At 43.3% G+C, this 18,564-nt stretch overlaps 2 protein-coding genes across 2 annotated transcripts in view; both read left to right on the forward strand.

Moving 5' to 3' along the window:
- The first annotated feature begins 1,657 nt into the window (after nt 1-1,657).
- STRAP (serine/threonine kinase receptor associated protein) lies at nt 1,658-15,361 on the forward strand. The gene is made up of 10 exons (XM_034781916.1): nt 1,658-2,053; nt 3,683-3,818; nt 7,575-7,656; nt 7,897-7,969; nt 8,946-9,042; nt 10,860-10,997; nt 12,155-12,291; nt 13,181-13,330; nt 13,980-14,045; nt 14,438-15,361. The coding sequence occupies exons 1-10, from the start codon at nt 1,942-1,944 to the stop codon at nt 14,497-14,499; spliced, it is 1,053 nt and encodes a 350-aa protein (XP_034637807.1). The 5' UTR covers nt 1,658-1,941; the 3' UTR covers nt 14,500-15,361.
- Nucleotides 15,362-18,174: 2,813 nt separating this feature from the next.
- The window catches only part of DERA (deoxyribose-phosphate aldolase), an 89,260-nt gene continuing 88,870 nt past the window's right edge, over nt 18,175-18,564 (forward strand). The window contains exon 1 of the mRNA XM_034781929.1: nt 18,175-18,338. Coding sequence (XP_034637820.1) covers nt 18,308-18,338 — 31 coding nt within the window. The 5' untranslated portion in view covers nt 18,175-18,307. The remainder of the gene's footprint in view (nt 18,339-18,564) is intronic.

An 18,564-nucleotide genomic window follows, 5' to 3' on the forward strand; every position in this document is an offset into this window, starting at 1 on the left:
AATTGGCCCCTGAGTTGAGAACCACTGCTCTAGAGCCGAACAATGGGATAGGAGGAGGACACTGGAATCTTCCTCAGATAGTCACAGAATTACAGTCAGACTCAAGACCAGGGCCATTCTTACCCATATGCAAACTACGCAGCTGCATAAGGCACCAGGAAATTTGGGGCACCAAATTGCCCCAAATTTCCTGGTGCCCTACACAGCTGCATGCTGCTCCAGCGAGCAGCCCAATTTCTCGGCCAGCTGAACCTCTTCCCCAAAGCCCCCACCCCTGCTCTGTCCCCACTCCACCTCTTCCCATCCCTGCTCCACCCCAACCCCGCCACCACTCCATCCCTTCCCCAAAGCTCCCACCTCAGCCCCACCACCACTCCGGGACTGAGGCAGGGGTCGGGCGTGCCCTGGACTCACCGGACAGTGGGAAGTGGAGCGACCCAGACCCAGCCCGCTATGCTCCGCCAGCTCCCAGCAAATGCTGGGGTGCGAATCCTCTCTGCCCCCCCCAAGGCTGGGAGCCAGGGGAGCAGAGCGGGCTGTGGCCGGGTGACTCCACTTTGCACCACCCCCTGAGTGCAGGGTGGGGCCTGCCCTGCAATCACCAGGTTGCAGGAAGTGGGGTGACCCAGCCCCAACCTGCTCCACCAACTTGTGCTGGGGAGCAGTTCCTTTTTGCCCCCAAACCTGCTCCACCCCCCTGCCCCCCGCAGAGGCCTGGAGCCAGCCTCCTCCCATGGAGGCCTGGGGACAGCCAGCCCCCCCCCCCCCCCCACGGGGTACCTGCATAGGGCACCAAAATGTCTAGGGACTGCCCTACTCAAGACCCACTTAGCTTGGGGATTCATTTCAGTCTTGCCCCAGGTTTTACTGAGACGTTTGAAATCTCAACGTAAACAGCCCAGGGTGCGGGATTTGCCTCATTAAACTAGAGGCCTGTGCCAAAGAGCAAGGGACCGCTGTGTCTACACTGTAGCTGGGAGCGAGCCTCCCCCAGCCCGGGGAGCCAGACCCGGGCTAATGGGGCTTGAGAGCTGGGACCTCGCCACGCCTCCAGCCAGCTGAGCTGCTCCCAACCCCAGTGGTGCATTTACAACCCAGCGACCTCCCGGCTCAGCGAGCGCTGAACTCCCGCAGGCTGCGCCTCCCTCCCAGCTCAGCCCCGGCACGTGCTCCCACCCCCGATGCATCTGACCCCACATCCCGCCCCCAGGCTCGCGACAGGCAGCGGTGGAGGCAGGACCCGGTGGGGGCTCACAGGAGCCTGGTGCTGCCGCGGCCGCCAACCACTTCCAACCAGGAGCGGCCGCGGGGGCAGGTGCCGGGGGAGCAGGCCCAGCGCAATGCCGCGGGGCCGCCCGCTCTGGACAAACCCCTTTGTCCTCTACTCTGTGTATTACGGTAACCGCGAGACGCCCCCGCCCCTGAACAGAGCGAAACGTCCCAGAGCCCCCGGCGGGCTGCGCCTGCTCGGAACCGCCAAGGAGCCCGCGGCGCGCGGTGAATAGAGACGGGGATTCCCTGCTCGTCTTCCCCGCCCCCTCTGTGTGACCTCACAGCCCCGCCCCCGCGAGACCCCGCCCCGCAGCTGGCAGGGGGGGGAACGGACGGAACCGCCGCTTGCGAGAGCGAGGACACGCGTAATTTCCGCGCGGAGACAAACAGACACTGAGCTCCATTCTTCCCCCCGCCCCCTCGGTTAACGTAACTTCCGGCGACACTAACTGCTCCGGCTCGTCGTCACTTCCTCCGCCGCCGCTTCCTGTTCCTGCCTAGCCCAGGTCGGCCTAGCTCGTGTTCCCGTCCTGTGCTGTCCCGTGTGTGCGCCCGTCGCGCGCCTCCCTCTCCCCTTTCCCGCCGCCCGCTCGCTCCCCCCTCCCCCCGGCCTCGCCACACGCGCCGCGCGTTCCTCCCGCCCTCCGCCTCCCCGGAGCCGCCGCCGCCATGGCGATGAGACAGACCCCGCTGACGTGCTCCGGGCACACGCGGCCCGTGGTGGACTTGGCCTTCAGCGACATCACCCCCTACGGCTACTTCCTCATCAGCGCCTGCAAGGGTGAGCGCGGGGCGTGAGGGGGGCCTAGCGCGCTCCTGCCATGAATGAGCTGGGGGCGGGGGGATCCCCGGCCTGGCTCGGCTCGGCAGCGTTGCCTCTCTGGGGAGGGGCTGGGGAGAGACGCGAGGGGGCGGGGCTGGTTTCCCCTGTTCTGCTCTCAGGTCTGTGGGCGGCCTCCACCGGGGTACCTGAGCCCCGACGCTGGTGGATGAGACTTCCCCCCCCCCCCCCGGTTCTAGTTGCGTTACCCTGCGCTGTGGACACGGGCGGGCAGGTGACGTGGGAGACACCCAAACACACCTTAAGTCCTAACCCTAGCGTGGGAGACAAAAACCTGCTGATGCCTTGCCCTGTACCCAGGCTGAGTTACCCATCTGGGATAGAGGCAGCCCCAGGGGTCGGTCTGGGGGGAAGGTAGTGGGTGGGATTGTGTCCCATTCCACCCACAGTGAGCATGATCTCAGCTTGACATCTCAGATTGCACAGCTGTTCGTTATGTAGTTGTAACTGCTATTTCTTGCATGCTTTGGGCAGCAGTGAAATACCTACCAGTGCTGATATTTGTGGAAACAGCCTTAGGGTGTTAGCAAATTGAAAAGAATATTGACAGTTCGTACTTATTTCAGACTCTGCATACTCAGAGAGTCATTACTCCATTACCTAGCTGAGTTATGTTCAGCTCACGTCTTAACAGTTCTTGTCATAATCTTAAAGGGGTAGAGAATTAAAAATTCTGTTAGTGGATTTTTTTAAATTCTGAAATTAGGCACCACTACCTGGTGAAAATAGCAGTTCTACAAGTTGCTGTGAGCGCAGCCCCCTTCAACTCCTGCACTTTCTAGGTGGTAGCTGATTATAAAATGAGATGTTTTTCAAATAAATTAACTGGCTCATAATTTGACTTAGAGTGCTAGTGTATTACAGTACATTAGCAGCACCGAATTGACTTTTCTTCATGCTCATATCCCTTTCCAGCAGGGCTTTCTTCCAAACCTCATAAAGCTTCCACCCTCCCACCAAATACATGCACACACATTTTATTTCTCTACATATCCCCTTCTATAAAAAACCCTTTTGGACCATTTACTGAGTCTGGGTTGTATTTGTCTGTCTACAATGCCACTTTCTAATTCTGTTTTATTTTTATAACTGTATATGTATCTGAAAAGTAATCTATATATCAGACAATTTAAAAATGAAACTTTTTGTAAGCAGTGTTGGCATCAAAAGCAGGTGCTAATATGTTGAAACTAAAACAAGTGCAGTGCTGTTAACAGGGTGACAGAAAACTACTGATTAGTAAATGAACCAGAACACAAACAAACGGTATTATTATTTATATTGCAGAAGTGTGTAAAGGCCCCAACCAAAATTGTGGCACCATTTTGGTAGATACACATAGCAAGAGTCAGTCCCTATATGAACAGATAAAAAATTAAAGCACCATTTCTCATTAAATTGGTAACAAAATATATTGTTTCAAAGGTATGTCACATTTCCATTGACAAAGAGCTCTGGTTTCTTTTTTGTCACACAGTAGTGTAAGTGGAACTGTTTCATTAGAACTATGCTTGCTATTAAGTAAAATAAAGCTGTTTTATCTGAAAATTAATCTTTGTTTTTGCCTAGATGGTAAACCTATGCTACGCCAGGGTGACACGGGCGACTGGATTGGAACATTTCTAGGTCATAAAGGTGCCGTCTGGGGTGCTACCCTGAATAGGGATGCCACTAAAGCAGCTACAGCAGCTGCAGATTTTACAGCGTAAGTAATGATTAATACTGAAATTTCATTGTGTTGTGATTTCATCTTGGGATACTATATTTTTCTGAATTGTGGTGTTAAAGAAATTACTGTTTTATGAGACTTAAGATGGCTGAGGAGTCCAATCCATGCTCAACAGGTTTTTCCACATATATGACAGGTAGTTGCTTGGAGAGAGTACAACTGCTGGCTGGGGTACGGTACACTTTCCTTCCTTCTCCGCTGTTCCTCAGCCTCTTGAAGAGAATCACCTTGCTCAAAACAGGCTGAGGCTTGATGTATGATGTAACATCATTGCAATCTAGTGCCAGCCAACTCTTCTCAATTCATGGGGTCAGTGACTCTCAAGATATGCTTTCAGGGTGTTATTGTAGCATTTCCTCTGTGCGTCTGCAAGTTATGTTACCGTGTCTAAATTGAGAAAAGAGGACTTGCTTCAGAAGACAAGTATCAGCCTTCCACACACAATGGCTAGCCCAGTGAAGTTGATTTTTCATAATATTCAACTCAACACTGGTGGTGGTAGCTGCAGAGAGAACGCTGGCATTTGGTGCAATGATCTTCCCATCTGATATGGAGAATCTTCCTAAGGCACTGCTGGCGGTATCACTCCAAATGGCTTTGGTATGTCATCCACGTCTCATACACATAAAGAAGAGTGGGGATGACTACTGCTTTGTAGACCAGGATCTTAGTTTCCATCTGCAGATCTCTGTCAATAAAGACATGATGAAGCAACTTTCCAAAGGATGCCATGGCACAACAGATCCTGTGTTCAAACTCCACATTGAAATTAGCTGTTTGGGAGAGGTGGCTACCAAGGTAAGGGAAATAGTCAACATGTTCCAGGAGTTCACCACTGATGACAGTTTGTCAGAGAAGGGGGCAACTTGTGCTGGGGCAGGCTGGTGAAGCCACCTTAGTTTTCTCAATGTGGAGGAAAAGTCACAGGTGCCTGAGAAAAGATCTAGAGTGGATTGCAAGTCAGCTTTGGTGTGCGTGAGGATAGCACTGTCATCAGCATACTGAAGATCAGTAATAACAGTCCCGCTGACCTTAGTTTTAGAATGAAGACGTCGCAAGTTGAAGAGCTGGCCTTCCATGCGATGCAATAATCCCAGTTCCAGAAGAAAAGCAGTCACAAAGAACAATAAGATCATGGCAAAATAGATGGAAAAAGGATTTGGGGCAGTAACACAGCCCTGCTTAACACCAGTACAGGTGATGAATGGGTCTGTCTCCAGCCCAATAGAGAAGATGGTGGCGGTCATACCATCGTGAAGTAGCCTGAGAATGCAAATGATCTTCAATGGACAACTGAACCTAGATAGCACCTTCCATAATGCTCCACAATTGATGGGATCAGAGGCCTTACTTAGGTCAGTAAATGCCATAAATAATGGCTGGTGGTGCTTTGCTACAAAAATCATGTTGGTGGTGCCCTGAGATGGTCTGAAACAACAGTGGGATTCCAAAAGGGTGTCTTCGGCAAGAGGGAGGAAATGGTTCAAAAGGATGCAAGCAAGGGTCTTCCCGGCAATAGAGATGAGGTCAATGCCTCGGTAATTCCTGCACATTGACTTGTCTCCTTTCTTAAAGTGGTCATAATATTAGCGTTCTTTAGGTCGGGTGGAATTTCCTCATTAACTCAAATTCTAACAAGAAGTTGATGAAGTTTTTACATGAGTGCTATTCCACCAGTTTTGAAGACCTTCACGGGGATGCTATTTGGGCATGGCGCCTTGTTGTGTCTAGTCTGAATAACGGCACCCCAGTCTTGCTCAGAAGATGGGGTGGGAGGGTCTGCAAGTGGTTCTGTTACTGGATGCTAAGGAATGGACTTGATGGTGGGAGCTGAGACTTCAGATTTGCGGTTCAATAGTTTGTGCTCCTTCCGACATTGCTTATGGGCTGCATTGTCCTTAAGGAGAGTGGAGCTGTCCTGAGATTTGCTTGAAAAAAGCTTCTCATATCATGTTGATCAGTGAAACTACGGATCTTGCTGACATTTGCCTGTTGCCACTGATTCTTGATGTCTCACAGCCTCCTTTGAACTACAGCTTTAAGCCTATATTAAGACTCTCGTTTTTGCAGGTTCATTTTGCCAAGTGTAAAATGGCTTTCTCTACACCTTTCTTCTGATGAATAAGTGCTAAGATTTCCTCATTCTCATTAAACTAATTTTGATGGCGGCGAGTGGAGTATGCAATCTCTTCAGCAACTTGTGAATAATGGTCTTGAACTCCTCCCAGTGTGTTTGGATATCATTGATGTTGGGTAGGTCAGAGAGCCTCTCATGAGGTTACAGTGGATGAGAAGCTGGATATGAGTCAACATTCGCCATTCATGGTGAGCAGAAGGAATTCTGAAAAGGACTGCTCAGTAGTGGCCGCAGCTGTCGAATTGTGCTTGTCTCACAAGTCCAAGCGCAAGATGACCAACACACGGCCGCTGCTTGCATGCAGATTAGTGACTAGGGACTCCCAGAGATCATTGCTCGTCCACACCACTACTCATCCATTGCCGCGGAAATTTGTTAGTGGGAGATGTTAACACCATTGGCAGAGGCATACATGTGAAATCTTTTAACGTGAGCCAGTGCACAAGTGGTAACCTCACAAAACTTGACAGGAAGGAGCCCTGGAGCTGGTGGCAGGGAAGTTTGAGACAACTGGAGGTGTTAGTCCTGCTGCAACCCTTACCTACCTTCACAGCTGCAGAGAACTGACAGGTCTTCGAAATACACCTGTTCTGCATGCTTTGTCTGGAACCTCCCCTCAGAACTGTTCACCAAGGGTGGCCCTACCAGGAGTACACAACTCCGGATGACGTAGTTCTGAGGGTCATTGGGACACACAAGCCTCTCCACCACAACAGGATAACGATCCAAGGAGAGGAATGGTAGTTAATACTGTCAAGTTGGATAACTGCCCTATTTTATGGATGAACAGCTTGATTAATAGCATATAGTGGCCTACGCAGACAATTCAGGTATCCTTCATAATTCTTAATTATGTTGCAATTATGTGGGATACCAGAGTTAATGATTTTGTTCCACCACTGCTAATTCCCTACTTTTAACACCCTGTTTTTCCATTGCTCAGGGGTCAGGTAGTAATCCATACAACTTTCCTACCAAGATTTTGCATAGAGGCATGTAACTCAAAGTACCTGCTGTTAAGTGAAATTGATGAATATTGGATATTCTTGAGCCTCAGTCTTACAAAGACTTAAGCACAAGCTTAACTTTATGCACTGTGAGCAGTCACTTTGATGTCACTGGGAATACTCGCAGTGTTGAAAGTTAAGTATGTGTGCAAGTCTGCGTGAAAATGTGAATTCCACTCATGAGCACTTAGTCTATGTAGATCTAAGTAGGAATTCTGTACCAGTCTATCTCTAAAGCTACAAGTGCTGTTAATCCTGAACTGCTCCAGAGAGAAGAGAGGTAGGAGCAATGGGCTGGTAGTACAAAAGAATTAAGGAACTGGCTTTTAGGGGGGAAAAAGTATTCTCACAAACTAATCATTTCCAGTATTGGGTTTTAACTGTTTGAGAAACTCACCTTTATCCAGAATGGTGATCCTTGGTGTGTAGTAACGATCAGAACATAGTAATTATGTATAAAAAAGTCTACTGTGTTAGAAATAATGGTAATTATCTCGGAAATGTCCCTGTAACCAGAACAGCCAAATTAGCTTGTAATAAAGTCAGTACTGGCTAATGAAACCTCACTTGTACTTTCTTGTCTTTCAGTAAAGTATGGGATGCTGTTTCAGGGGATGAACTGATCACACTGGCTCACAAGCATATTGTCAAAAGTGTGGATTTTACTGAGGTATGAAAAATTTGTCTTATTTGTCAGGGAATCAAACAATTGAATGTAACTGCTGCCCTTGTTTTCACGTGCTTTATGCTTTGTCAGGGAGAGGTTCAGGTGAACTTTTCATTTCTGAGGGATGAACTAAATGTAATAGGTGTTTTAGCGGGTTACTAGAAAAGTGCTATTGTAATATTCATAGTAACATTTTAGTTTTTAATAAAAAAGCTGACTCGCCATGACTTCTAACTATTTCAGGACAGCAATTACCTGTTGACAGGTGGACAAGATAAATTGTTGCGTATTTATGACTTGAGCAAGCCAGAAGCAGGTTAGTCCATTTTTCTTATCCTACTGACGCATTCATTTTGTAGAGTTGCACACAATTCAGTTGACTGTTCCTTTTGAAAATATTCAAATCTGTTCTATTTTATGAATTATACTTAAAAGATCAAGATTTGAAATTCTGTTCTTAATGGTTGGTGTTGATAGGATTTGAGATCTAAATTACTGTTGTAGGATGTGCTGAAAATCTCTAGCATCCTTCAGGTTGTATTACCTCTTATTTATTTTACTGTCAACACTAGCTTGATTGCACATTTTTAAAATAGAAAACTTCAAATCATTTCAACTGTTTGATGTCTCATCAGTATGAAGCATGGATTCATGCACACAAGGTACCTGCCTCTCAGTATTTGCCAGGCTCCGTGTGCTCACATCTTGCATTTACCTGCAGGGACATGTAAACTTGTTTAATACCAGCTACTTTGTAATGTTCCCAGTATTTCTAGACTAGGGGCTCATCTACACAATAAAGTTGCGCTGGTTTAATTTAAATGGATTTTTAAACCGTTAGTTTGAGCCTGTGCAAAATCCTGTGTGGACACTCATTTTGGTTTGAGTGTCTCATTTCAGTTTAGTTTATACCTGTTCCTAATTTACTTGTTCTCAACTGAGACTTAACTGAAGAAAGAGAGTTAGCATTAATTTAACTTCATTAGTTTAAATTCATACATGAAGTTAAATTGGTGCAACTTTCGTGTGTAGACAAGCACTAAGAAGCAGGTATCAATTTGGCCTGTGTCACTCACTCCTGGAATTACTTCAGGTAAAAAATAAAATACAACTCTATCCACTTGACAGCATTGTCATCCTGATGCCATTTACTGATTTATGACAACTGGTAATTATTTATAGTGACTTATAAACAAGGTGAAATAGTTTGTTCATTGATTTTAAGCGGTAAGATTTTTTTTTAAAAATCTCCCTGTTATTTCATGTACTAAGATGTTTGCTTTAATCTTAAGAACCTCAGGTGGTCAGTGGACATACTTCGGGTATTAAAAAGGCTTTATGGAGCAGTGATGACAAACAGATCCTTTCAGCTGATGATAAAACTGTCCGGTAAGAAACGCTAACTTTCCATTTTTTTTTTTTAAATGCTGTTATCTCTCCATATAATTGTATGTGTGTACAGTTGGCTTTTGGGTTTATAATACCAAAAACATAGCTATATTTAGAACTCAGATACAGAAATAAATGAAACTTAAGTATATAAACTTCAATAGTCGTGTCTGATTTGTGGTATGTGTGATTCCTAATTATTATATACCAGGTAGGGTGGTCTTATATTGACCTTTCTTAATGTCCTAATGTATGAGGGTATATAGCTGAGATAAGAATTGTTAATCATGTGATCTTATCAAATATGCTTTCTGTCACTAAGTCCCAATATACCAGTTGATTAATTTCATATTGTTAAGTCACTGCCCTCTGCCTTTTTCATGGCAAAACCCCCGAGAGGATGAATTCATAACTGGGATGAGTTCTGTCATTGAGGCATTGGGAGGGAACTCTTATTGCCTGTGAAGAGAGAGTGGCAAACAAATGACTTGACCTTTAGTAACATGTCCATCATAGTCCAGCTTGAAAAATGTACCAGACATTCACTAGTCAGAGGCTGGTATAAAAGATGGGGAAGTGTTCTGCTGTCTGGAGGCAGTGCTCTGGTGACCAGCTCAGTCCTCTTCCCCACCTTGCCCCACTAGTGAGAGAGGGGAGGGCGCTGGGATTCTTAGAAGTGTCCTACCCCATTCACTGTATCTTTGGCTCAAGTCTGACTAGTAGGGGTCTGATAAACTTGAAGCCCCCACAGCCCCTCTGACTGGAGAGGAATTCTTTTTTGTTTTTTTTTTCCCCATAGCCTAGAACCTCCTGAGCAAGCTTGGTGGAATCTATACTACTACTGCTGCTGTGACCAGGGTGTTATCTCCTCTCCCCATCCCCTATACTTCTGTCTGATGTGATGTTGAGTGCAGAGTAGTAGAGGTCTGTGGAATGGGGTGGGGTTAACTCTGCCATTCAGTCCCCCCTCCTCAGTCTCCATTTTATCTCCATCAGTAACTGACGGGTTCACAGTTGTTCACAGGGTTTGAAATACACCTCTATCTCGATATAACGCTGTCCTTGGAAGCCAAAAAATCTGACTGCGTTATAGGTGAAACCACATTATATTGAACTTGCTTTGATCCACCGGAGTGCGCAGCCCCGTCCCCTCCCCGGAGCACTGCTTTACCGTGTTATATCCGAATTCATGTTATATCGGGTCGCGTTATATCGAGGTAGAGGTGTAATAGTAATTAAAACTGGAAATATCCTGATTATCCTAGTTATCCTAAAGCTGACAGTTTGCAGTCATAGGAAGACAGAATTGCATATGGTGGCTTATATTTAGACTGTTAGTACAACTACATCTTGCTGTAAATGAAACCTGAGATACTATATATGTATTAGCATTAGTCCCTCCTGCATCTGCACCAGAAAAATCTTCCTGCTTACCAGCCAGGGTTTTGAAGTCTTGATCATAAGTGTTATCACTAGGAAGCTGGATTGCTCAGGGCATGGGTGATTGTGTTCAGAGCTCATCATCCCTGGGTGACTGACTGAAACACCAGACCAGTTTAACAGTGTAAGTATCACTTAGTGTTGCTGTAGCAGAACCGTTGCTGCGTTCTGCTCCAGAGAGAGCTGTATTTTAAGAGCGTGATGTGGCTAGTGATTTAGTGATTAAGATCAGCATACGTTAACAATCTAGAATGACTAGAACCAATTTTGGAGTTTTTGTTTAGGTAGCATTTGTAAACCAAAGCCTCGCATTGATGGGAATGAAAGTAATGTGGTTTACTCAAGTAATTTTAAGTGTTTTTTTTTTTTTCCAACAGCCTCTGGGACCGGAATACCATGACTGAAGTAAAAGCAATAAATGTTGCAATGTCTGTGAGCAGTATGGAGTATGTTCCCGAGGGGGAGATACTGGTGATAACCTATGGGAGGACTATTGCTTTTCATAGTGCAGAGACGTAAGTTTCAAACTTGAAATCTTCAGAAGTATAAAGAGGAGTAGAAGGCATATGGGAGAGGTGACACTGAGCCAGTATGGTTGTGGGAAAAGGATCTTGATCTGCCACACTAATGAAACTAAAATTTCTCTTTCCATCCCTTTCTTCTTTTTTCTGCCCTTGTTTCCCCCAAAATAAAGGGGCATAGACCCTCATCTTTAGTTTAACTATAAAAATCTAGCTGAAATAGTACTTGAAAATCATTAGCAGCTAACAGTTGTTTGCAGGTCTTATTGCACAAAGGGTGTATCACTAAACCACCTCATTTTGTAGTGATTAGCATCTTTGTTTGGAATGGTGGTAGAGAGGCAAAGCTCTGACTGAGGTTGGGGACTGAACTACTCAATCAGCCCTAGAATCAAACTTACTAGCAGACACATCTAAACTAATGGACATATAAATTTGCCACAGCTATACATGGGTATAGTGTTTATAATAAATGCTCTTGTTGAGAATTATTATTTGTATTGGCTTCTCTATATAATATCTCAATCAGGATCAGGGCCCAGTTGTGGACAAACTCCCTGCAGAGCTTACAGTCTAAGAAGTCTTTTTGTTAAAGGACAACTTTCCAACAAATTATTCATTAACTCACTGTTAAGACTCTTGTACTAGCGAATAAGTAACAAGGTACCAGTGCCCAAGAGTTGACAATATAAAATTAGATAAAACAATTTGAAGACAAGGAAAAAGAAGAGATTAAGGGAAGAACAAGGGCAGCAGACAAGAATATTACGACTTTGTTTGGTTATGCATGTATCATCAGGCAGCAAATGTTTTTGCATGTATAATTTATACAAAACTAATTTTGGTTTAATATGATTTACTTAAAGTAAAAATCTGAGGTTGTAGTGCAACACAAGTAGTCCATACAAGAGAACTGTTATGTGCGTACAATAAGTGAGGCATCGGTCACAAAACGTTAAAGTGTAATAGCTTGTCTTTAGCTTAGTGAAATGCAAATTTTCCATCTTAAGATTTATACTGGAAACAGTATTTTTAAGAAAGCTGTGATTTGTAGGAACAGCATCACATTTTCCTAGACTGACAGGCTTAAAGTGCTGTTTTTAAAGTGTTTTTTAAAAATGTGTATAGCATTAACAAAACTTTTTCCCTAGTCTGGAGCAGATTAAATCGTTTGACGCTCCTGCTACAGTGAACTCTGCATCCCTTCACCCTGAGAAAGAATTTCTTGTTGCAGGTGGTGAAGACTTTAAACTTTATAAATATGACTATAATACAGGAGAAGAGCTAGGTAAGTTTTCCAGTTTTCATGTGGTAAAGATTGTAATTTTATTTCACAGTATCTTGTGATAACTTGTACTCAGATTAAATTTGAAAGTTTATTTGGCTCTCTCATTATTTCAGAACACATTTGTTACATATTTAAAGGCATGCTGTTAACTTTAACTAGTCTAAAAAATATAGCCCACAGCCTCCTGCACCAACAAACCTAACAAAACATTTTTAGAGCAGCCTGGAATAAGCAGGCATCCACTCCAATAGAAATCCATGAGTCAGATTCAGTGTTGATGTAAATGGTAGTGTAAATTGCATATCGTGTGTAAAGTAGTGTGGCATTCACTGGTTGCGCAAAAAAATAAGTTACTTAAACATTTCGTTTGCTTGTATGGACAATGCACATGTTTGTTTCTCCACATTCTTTATCCGTTTTTTGCCAGCCAAATGAATTTAGCAATATTCTTGTTTTTGAAGCACACGAGAATCTTGCCAATTCAAGTCCCATACTAGTTTAGAATAATGGATATAGTTGGGAGGATGGATGGAAGAGTCTGATGTGCACTCGTGATACCTGTGTCTTATTTGTTGGCATTCTTGCTTTATACAAGAAGGGAAATGGTTATTTCCCTGGAACAGATTATTAACTTGTCAGTTTTTAATTCAATAGCACATTTTGATAGGCACCAAAATTCAAGTTCGCCGGGGTGTAACTGTAGCTTGTACTCCTTGGTCTGAGAAGATACACGTGCAACCTTTTGAGAAACTGCTGTATTTTAAAAATTAAAACAAAACAACAACTTCCTTCTTCCTTCCCTTCCCCTCTTCACCAGTAATTCATTAGTTCTATTTATTTGTTGCCTAAGATTTGAAATTTAACACTGTGCCAACACTGTTTCTTATAGAATCTTACAAAGGACACTTTGGTCCCATTCACTGTGTGAGATTTAGCCCAGATGGAGAGTTGTATGCTAGTGGCTCTGAGGATGGAACGTTAAGACTGTGGCAGACGACAGTAGGGAAAACATACGGTCTTTGGAAATGTGTAGTTCCTGGTAAGAACTTTGTTTGTATTTTTGTAAAACTCAGTTGCATCCGAACTTGTCAAAATCTTGTAGAACTAGTTGCCGGTTAAAAGTCAGACCTGCCAGAGTAACTTCTTTCCTTTAACAATCTCTGTATCATACCTATTCAATTTAATTACATAAATACTTGCTGTTTCTTTTTTGCAGCTACAAAATTAACCTTTAAAACCAATAAGCTAATTTAATAGACACTTGGTGAATATTCTAAGCAAAATAGTCTCATATAGAGTTTTTTTCCTTTGGTGTTATAAAAATGTAAAATAAGACTCAAACAACACATGAAACACTGTATTTTTTTTCAGTAATTTAAGCAAGGGCAAGACAGTAGAAACAAGTGTGTATAAGTAGAGAAGCAAAGAGTGGTATTGTAAAATGGAGGGAATTTTAAAAAATAAATTTGTTAAAACCAGCAATAAAATGCCTAGCCCCATGCAGAACAGCTCTCCAGTAATGGGAAGTGTTTGCCAACCCTCCCGCTCCTCTCACCACTAGACAAAGTTTTAAAATAAACTTTTTTTTTTTTTCACTTAAAAATAACTGGGGATATTCTATCGGAGTCTGAGGTGAATGGGGATTAGGATTAGCAAAATTATAATAAATGTTTTGTTTTTTTTCACAGAAGAGGAGGGTGGAGAGCTGGCAAAAGCAAGGGTCAGCCTTCCAGGAACGGCAGAAGAGGAACTAGGTAATGTATTGATAACTATCTACTTCAAATACACCTAACAGTGTCAAAACTAATCCACAGGGATTAATCTGCATAACATTCCCTTTTGTGTTTGTGGATACGGTGTCAACTCTTTACTGATGCTTTTCAAAATTTACAAGATCCCTAAAACTAGTTTCCTGAGAATATGTGGAAATAGCCAAACATTTAAAAAAAAAATCAAGAAGCTAATGAGAAAATTATAGACCAGTGAGTAGAACTATGTATAATCTTGTAAACTGTTTTAAAGGGATATGGTGAAACATTTGTGAAAAGTTTAATTTTAAAGATGGTTTCAGGTCCTGCTATGGTGGTTATTTTATTTTCTGTATCTAAGGTGAATTTTGAAAATAATTTTCCTATTTTAACCACAGAAGACCTTACCTCTGAAAATTCAGATTCCATCTACAGCTCAACTCCTGAAGTTAAGGCTTGACCATCACAGCTGTTATGCAACAAATGGACATAGAGACTAAATCAAGCAAACGGTGATAAGCAGCAGCCTTCCAGAGTGCGCTCTCTACATAAGGCAAAGATGGGCAGTAATTGATGAGAATGTGTTGGAACTGGCTAGGTGGTATCTATAAGAGAACGGAGTATCGAAAAAGACAAGTAGTAGAGTTTTGCTATATTTTAGCGCACCTGCCTACTGTCTTTTTGAATGAAGTGTGCAAGCCAAGATCCAGTCTCTCCAATTTCAATTAAACTTACTGTAGTGTGTTTTCTTTATTATGGAGGAAAAAATGTAATGGCTTTTACCAGTATTTTTTCTGAAAGCTGAAAGATGTGGCTTTAGTTGTAAAGAAGGGATTATGTGCTCAAGTATTTGGTTCGGTTTTTCTGTTTCATTGTACACCGCTTCTGAACATCTAACTGTTTTCAGTTGTCTAAATAAAATGCCTTGACAACAGACTCATATTTTATTGTTGTTAACATTGGGTTCATATTCATTTTTTTTTTTTAGTATTCTGCAAAGAGAAAAAGGGAACAAGAGCATTTTTTCATATTTAAAGTCTCTGGAATAGTGGGTGACAGGTACCCTGCTTCACAAGTGTTGTATCTTTTATTCTTTAAACTTAGTTAAAATCTCTAAAAGATCAATTTTTGAAACACCTGAAGTATATGCTGCAAAATATTTTGGTTGTACATCAGAATTGTTTCAGAAGCTGACCATATTCCTTTACAGTGGATTTGTACAGAGCATGCTTTTAGTCATCAGAACTGGCTTACAAAATAGGTTTCTCTTTTCCTTCAGTATAAACCATATTTTTCTTCATTAAAGCCATGTTATTACCATACTTAAATTTGTAATGTCACTTATTTAATATTGTATAACTTTTCATTTGTGTAGTGCATGTGTGCAGCAGCCTGATAGCCACAACTTTCTTCCTTTCTGAGCGGTAATAAAGGCATTATTTATCAAATAATGTGGCTTCAAAAGAAATAGCTTTTGACAAAACAGTCTTCTTGCTGTTATAATCTGCCAAATAAATTCTAAGTGAACCAAAACATGAATTTCATGGTCTGGGGATGAGGATTTTAAAATGTTTTCTGTACTTCTGGTGTTCAGACTTGCTGCCCTTAAAATACCAGAATGGCTCCTTGAAAAGAAATATTGATATTGTAGCTTTATCATACTTGTTAAGATTGAAAGGAAATTTAAAAAGCGACCTCTGTGAGTGCAGTTAAGCGTTCAAGTGGATTTATAAAAGTTAAAATAAGTCAAACATAGTATGATTCCTTGTTTTCTTTCCATATTTTAAAGTAGTAGTAACTGTCAAATGTAATTTATAGTAAAACTGTCTGACACTACTTTAAAATAGACTTTACAAAAGTAATACTTCATTGCAGTGGAGGACTGGAAATAGACAATGCCAAGATTTTAAATTAATAGTCTAAAATTAGACTCCTAAATCCATATTTAAGCACCTTCCTAATTTTCAGAACAGTTGAGCATCCATTAGTTCATTGGAAGCTACTTAGGTGTTCACCTTTTTTCAAAAATCAGGCAACTGCCTGCTGGCTTCCTCTAGCATCAATTGGAGCTATTGTGTTCTCAACATTTCTGAAAAAATCAGGTACCATTCCAGTTAGTTGGAATTTAGCTTTTCAAACTATCACATCTTGAAGTTTGTGTTGAAAAGTACATAGTTGCTTTTTAATCTAATTTTTAAATTGGTCTTTACCTAATAGCTTAAAATACTATCCAAATTCTATATGATGTATCAAAATCTTGTAGCCCTGACCCCTGCTCTCTTGCAGTGGCCTATCGAAGTGAGATTTTGCAGTTTCTAGTGCTGGAACGAAGGATGGGGGCCAAAACAGCCAACATAAATAAGCCAATATCTTCAGTCCCAGACACAACCCTAGGAACCTCCCTCTTGCAGTGTTCAGTTATGCTCACTGGATGCTGCAAGCTTTTATGAGTTTGTCAATTTAACAAAGAAATTAATATGTACTAGGTTTTTTATCCCAAGGGAGGTCTCTGACACGCTTTCAACCAAATGTACTGCTTTAGGTAGAATAAACAGACTTACTAACTATGGAAGATATGTTTTGACTTGTAGTCATTTAAAATCTAAGTCAGATTTGGTCAAATGAAATAAAAGCAAAATGCATTCTAAGCTTCTCTTAACACTTTCAGTGTCCTTACAAACTTAGATGCTTCTCATCATGGGCTGGCTGATTGTCCTTTAGCCAGGCTCTCCCCTTTGATCAGCACATCAGTCGCTTGGTGTGGTGGCTGTAGATGTAGGTGGAAGAGAGCGAGCCTGGCAAATGTCTCTTCCTTTTATCATGTTCTTTCTTCCCTCTTGGCTTTGCTCCCTGCCCCCCCCTTCAGAGTCAGGTGAGCATTACCTCATCGCAGTCCCAAACTGGCCAAAGGAAGGGGGGGTGACTTACTGGAGAGTCCAACAGATCCTTTTGTTGCTGCCAAGGCCAGCGTCCTTTGTTCCTGTGAGACTGGGTTTGTCCCTTACCTGCCCTGATGAGGTGTGAACTATCTCTCTGCTCTTGGAGAGTTTTTGCTTGGGCTTATTTTAAGGCTTATAACTATGTACATGAAATTATAACCTATACTATAACATTACTGTGACAACAATGCTCAGTGCATCATGAGCCTTCCGGAGACACCTGACATGACAAACTGCATTGGATACCACCCAATTATTTTACAAGGATGGACATGGGGGTGCTGGGTGTTCCCCTGTGGTACAAAGCACCACATACACAAACTGAACATAGATTTTATCAGAAAGGGAAACAATTAGCTGTGATTTATTATGAGGAAGAGAAAGTATGTTGCTGAAGCTAGATTTTTTTGCGGGTTGTTTATACTGAAGACTAAAGTCTGGAGAATTCCAGGAGCTGGGTTAGCTGTGAGTGATGGCTTATTTTTCTTTTATTCACGGCTCTAAATAAAAAATATTTCATAGCTGTGAAAAGAAAGGCCACACACTATTTTTATGTAAAAATTTTTTGTTATAGCTCTAGTGGTTTAACTAAAACTACCCAAGCCCTATACACTACCTTTTTTTCCAAAAGAAGTGTAGGATGGTGTTGCCCTTACCAAAACACTTGAACCACTTTAAACGGGCACCAGCCAACATTCCCTACCAGCTGATAACAATTCATGGTTTCAGAGTAGCAGCTGTGTTAGTCTGTAGCTGCAAAAAGAACAGGAGTACTTGTGGCACCTTAGAGATTAACAAATTCGTTGAGGGAGCTGGTCAGCATCCCCTGGATGGAGAGTGCGAGGTATAATTGTGCCGGGGCAGTGGCTTATGTCCCCAGAGGCATACACAGCAAAGTATGATTGTGCACGTGGGGAAGATGCAGTGGTTGCCTTCAATGCCGACAGCAACGCACAAGTCCATAACGGAGGAAGGGAAGGAGCTAATGACGGGCTGTCCCTGCCTGCAGACAGCAATGTAAGGGGGTGGGTTATTACTGGGGAGCGCGAGTTCCCCAGACTTTCTCCTCCCCAGCAGAAGGGCCAGATTTGAGTTTGGTGGGAAGGCGCAGCTGGCCAGCGCGGAGCTAGCGCACCAAGCCCCTCCCAGCCTGGGTGGGGGAACGAATGACCAGCCTAGCCCGGGATCCGTGTTTCCTGCCCGCCGCGTGAGGGGAGGAAGCGAAGGGCTCAGCAGGGGCGTACCCAGGAAGTACCGCACTCAACCCTGCTGCTTTGGCCCGAGGGCAGCGCGGGGCGTGAGCGGGGGGGCCTGCTGCTGGTGCTGATCATGTCGGCTAGAAACCCGGGCATGGAGCTGGGTAAGAGACAGCAGCTGATCTTCCCCACTGAGCAGCCTGCACGTGTAATGGAGGGGTGGGAGCGTGCAGCAGACACACGGAGAGAGTCAAAACATTGTCCAGCGTTCAGGTGTCTAGGGGACAGCACTGACTCCTCCCCAGCGGAGGTGAAGCTGTCAACAGCCCACTGGGGCGCTAAGGATCTTACCCACCCCAAACCCTGCCTGAGCCTTCAGGGAAGGGATGT

This window comes from Trachemys scripta, chromosome 1, assembly GCF_013100865.1.
Source record: "Trachemys scripta elegans isolate TJP31775 chromosome 1, CAS_Tse_1.0, whole genome shotgun sequence".
NCBI classification, from domain to species: Eukaryota; Metazoa; Chordata; order Testudines; family Emydidae; genus Trachemys; species Trachemys scripta.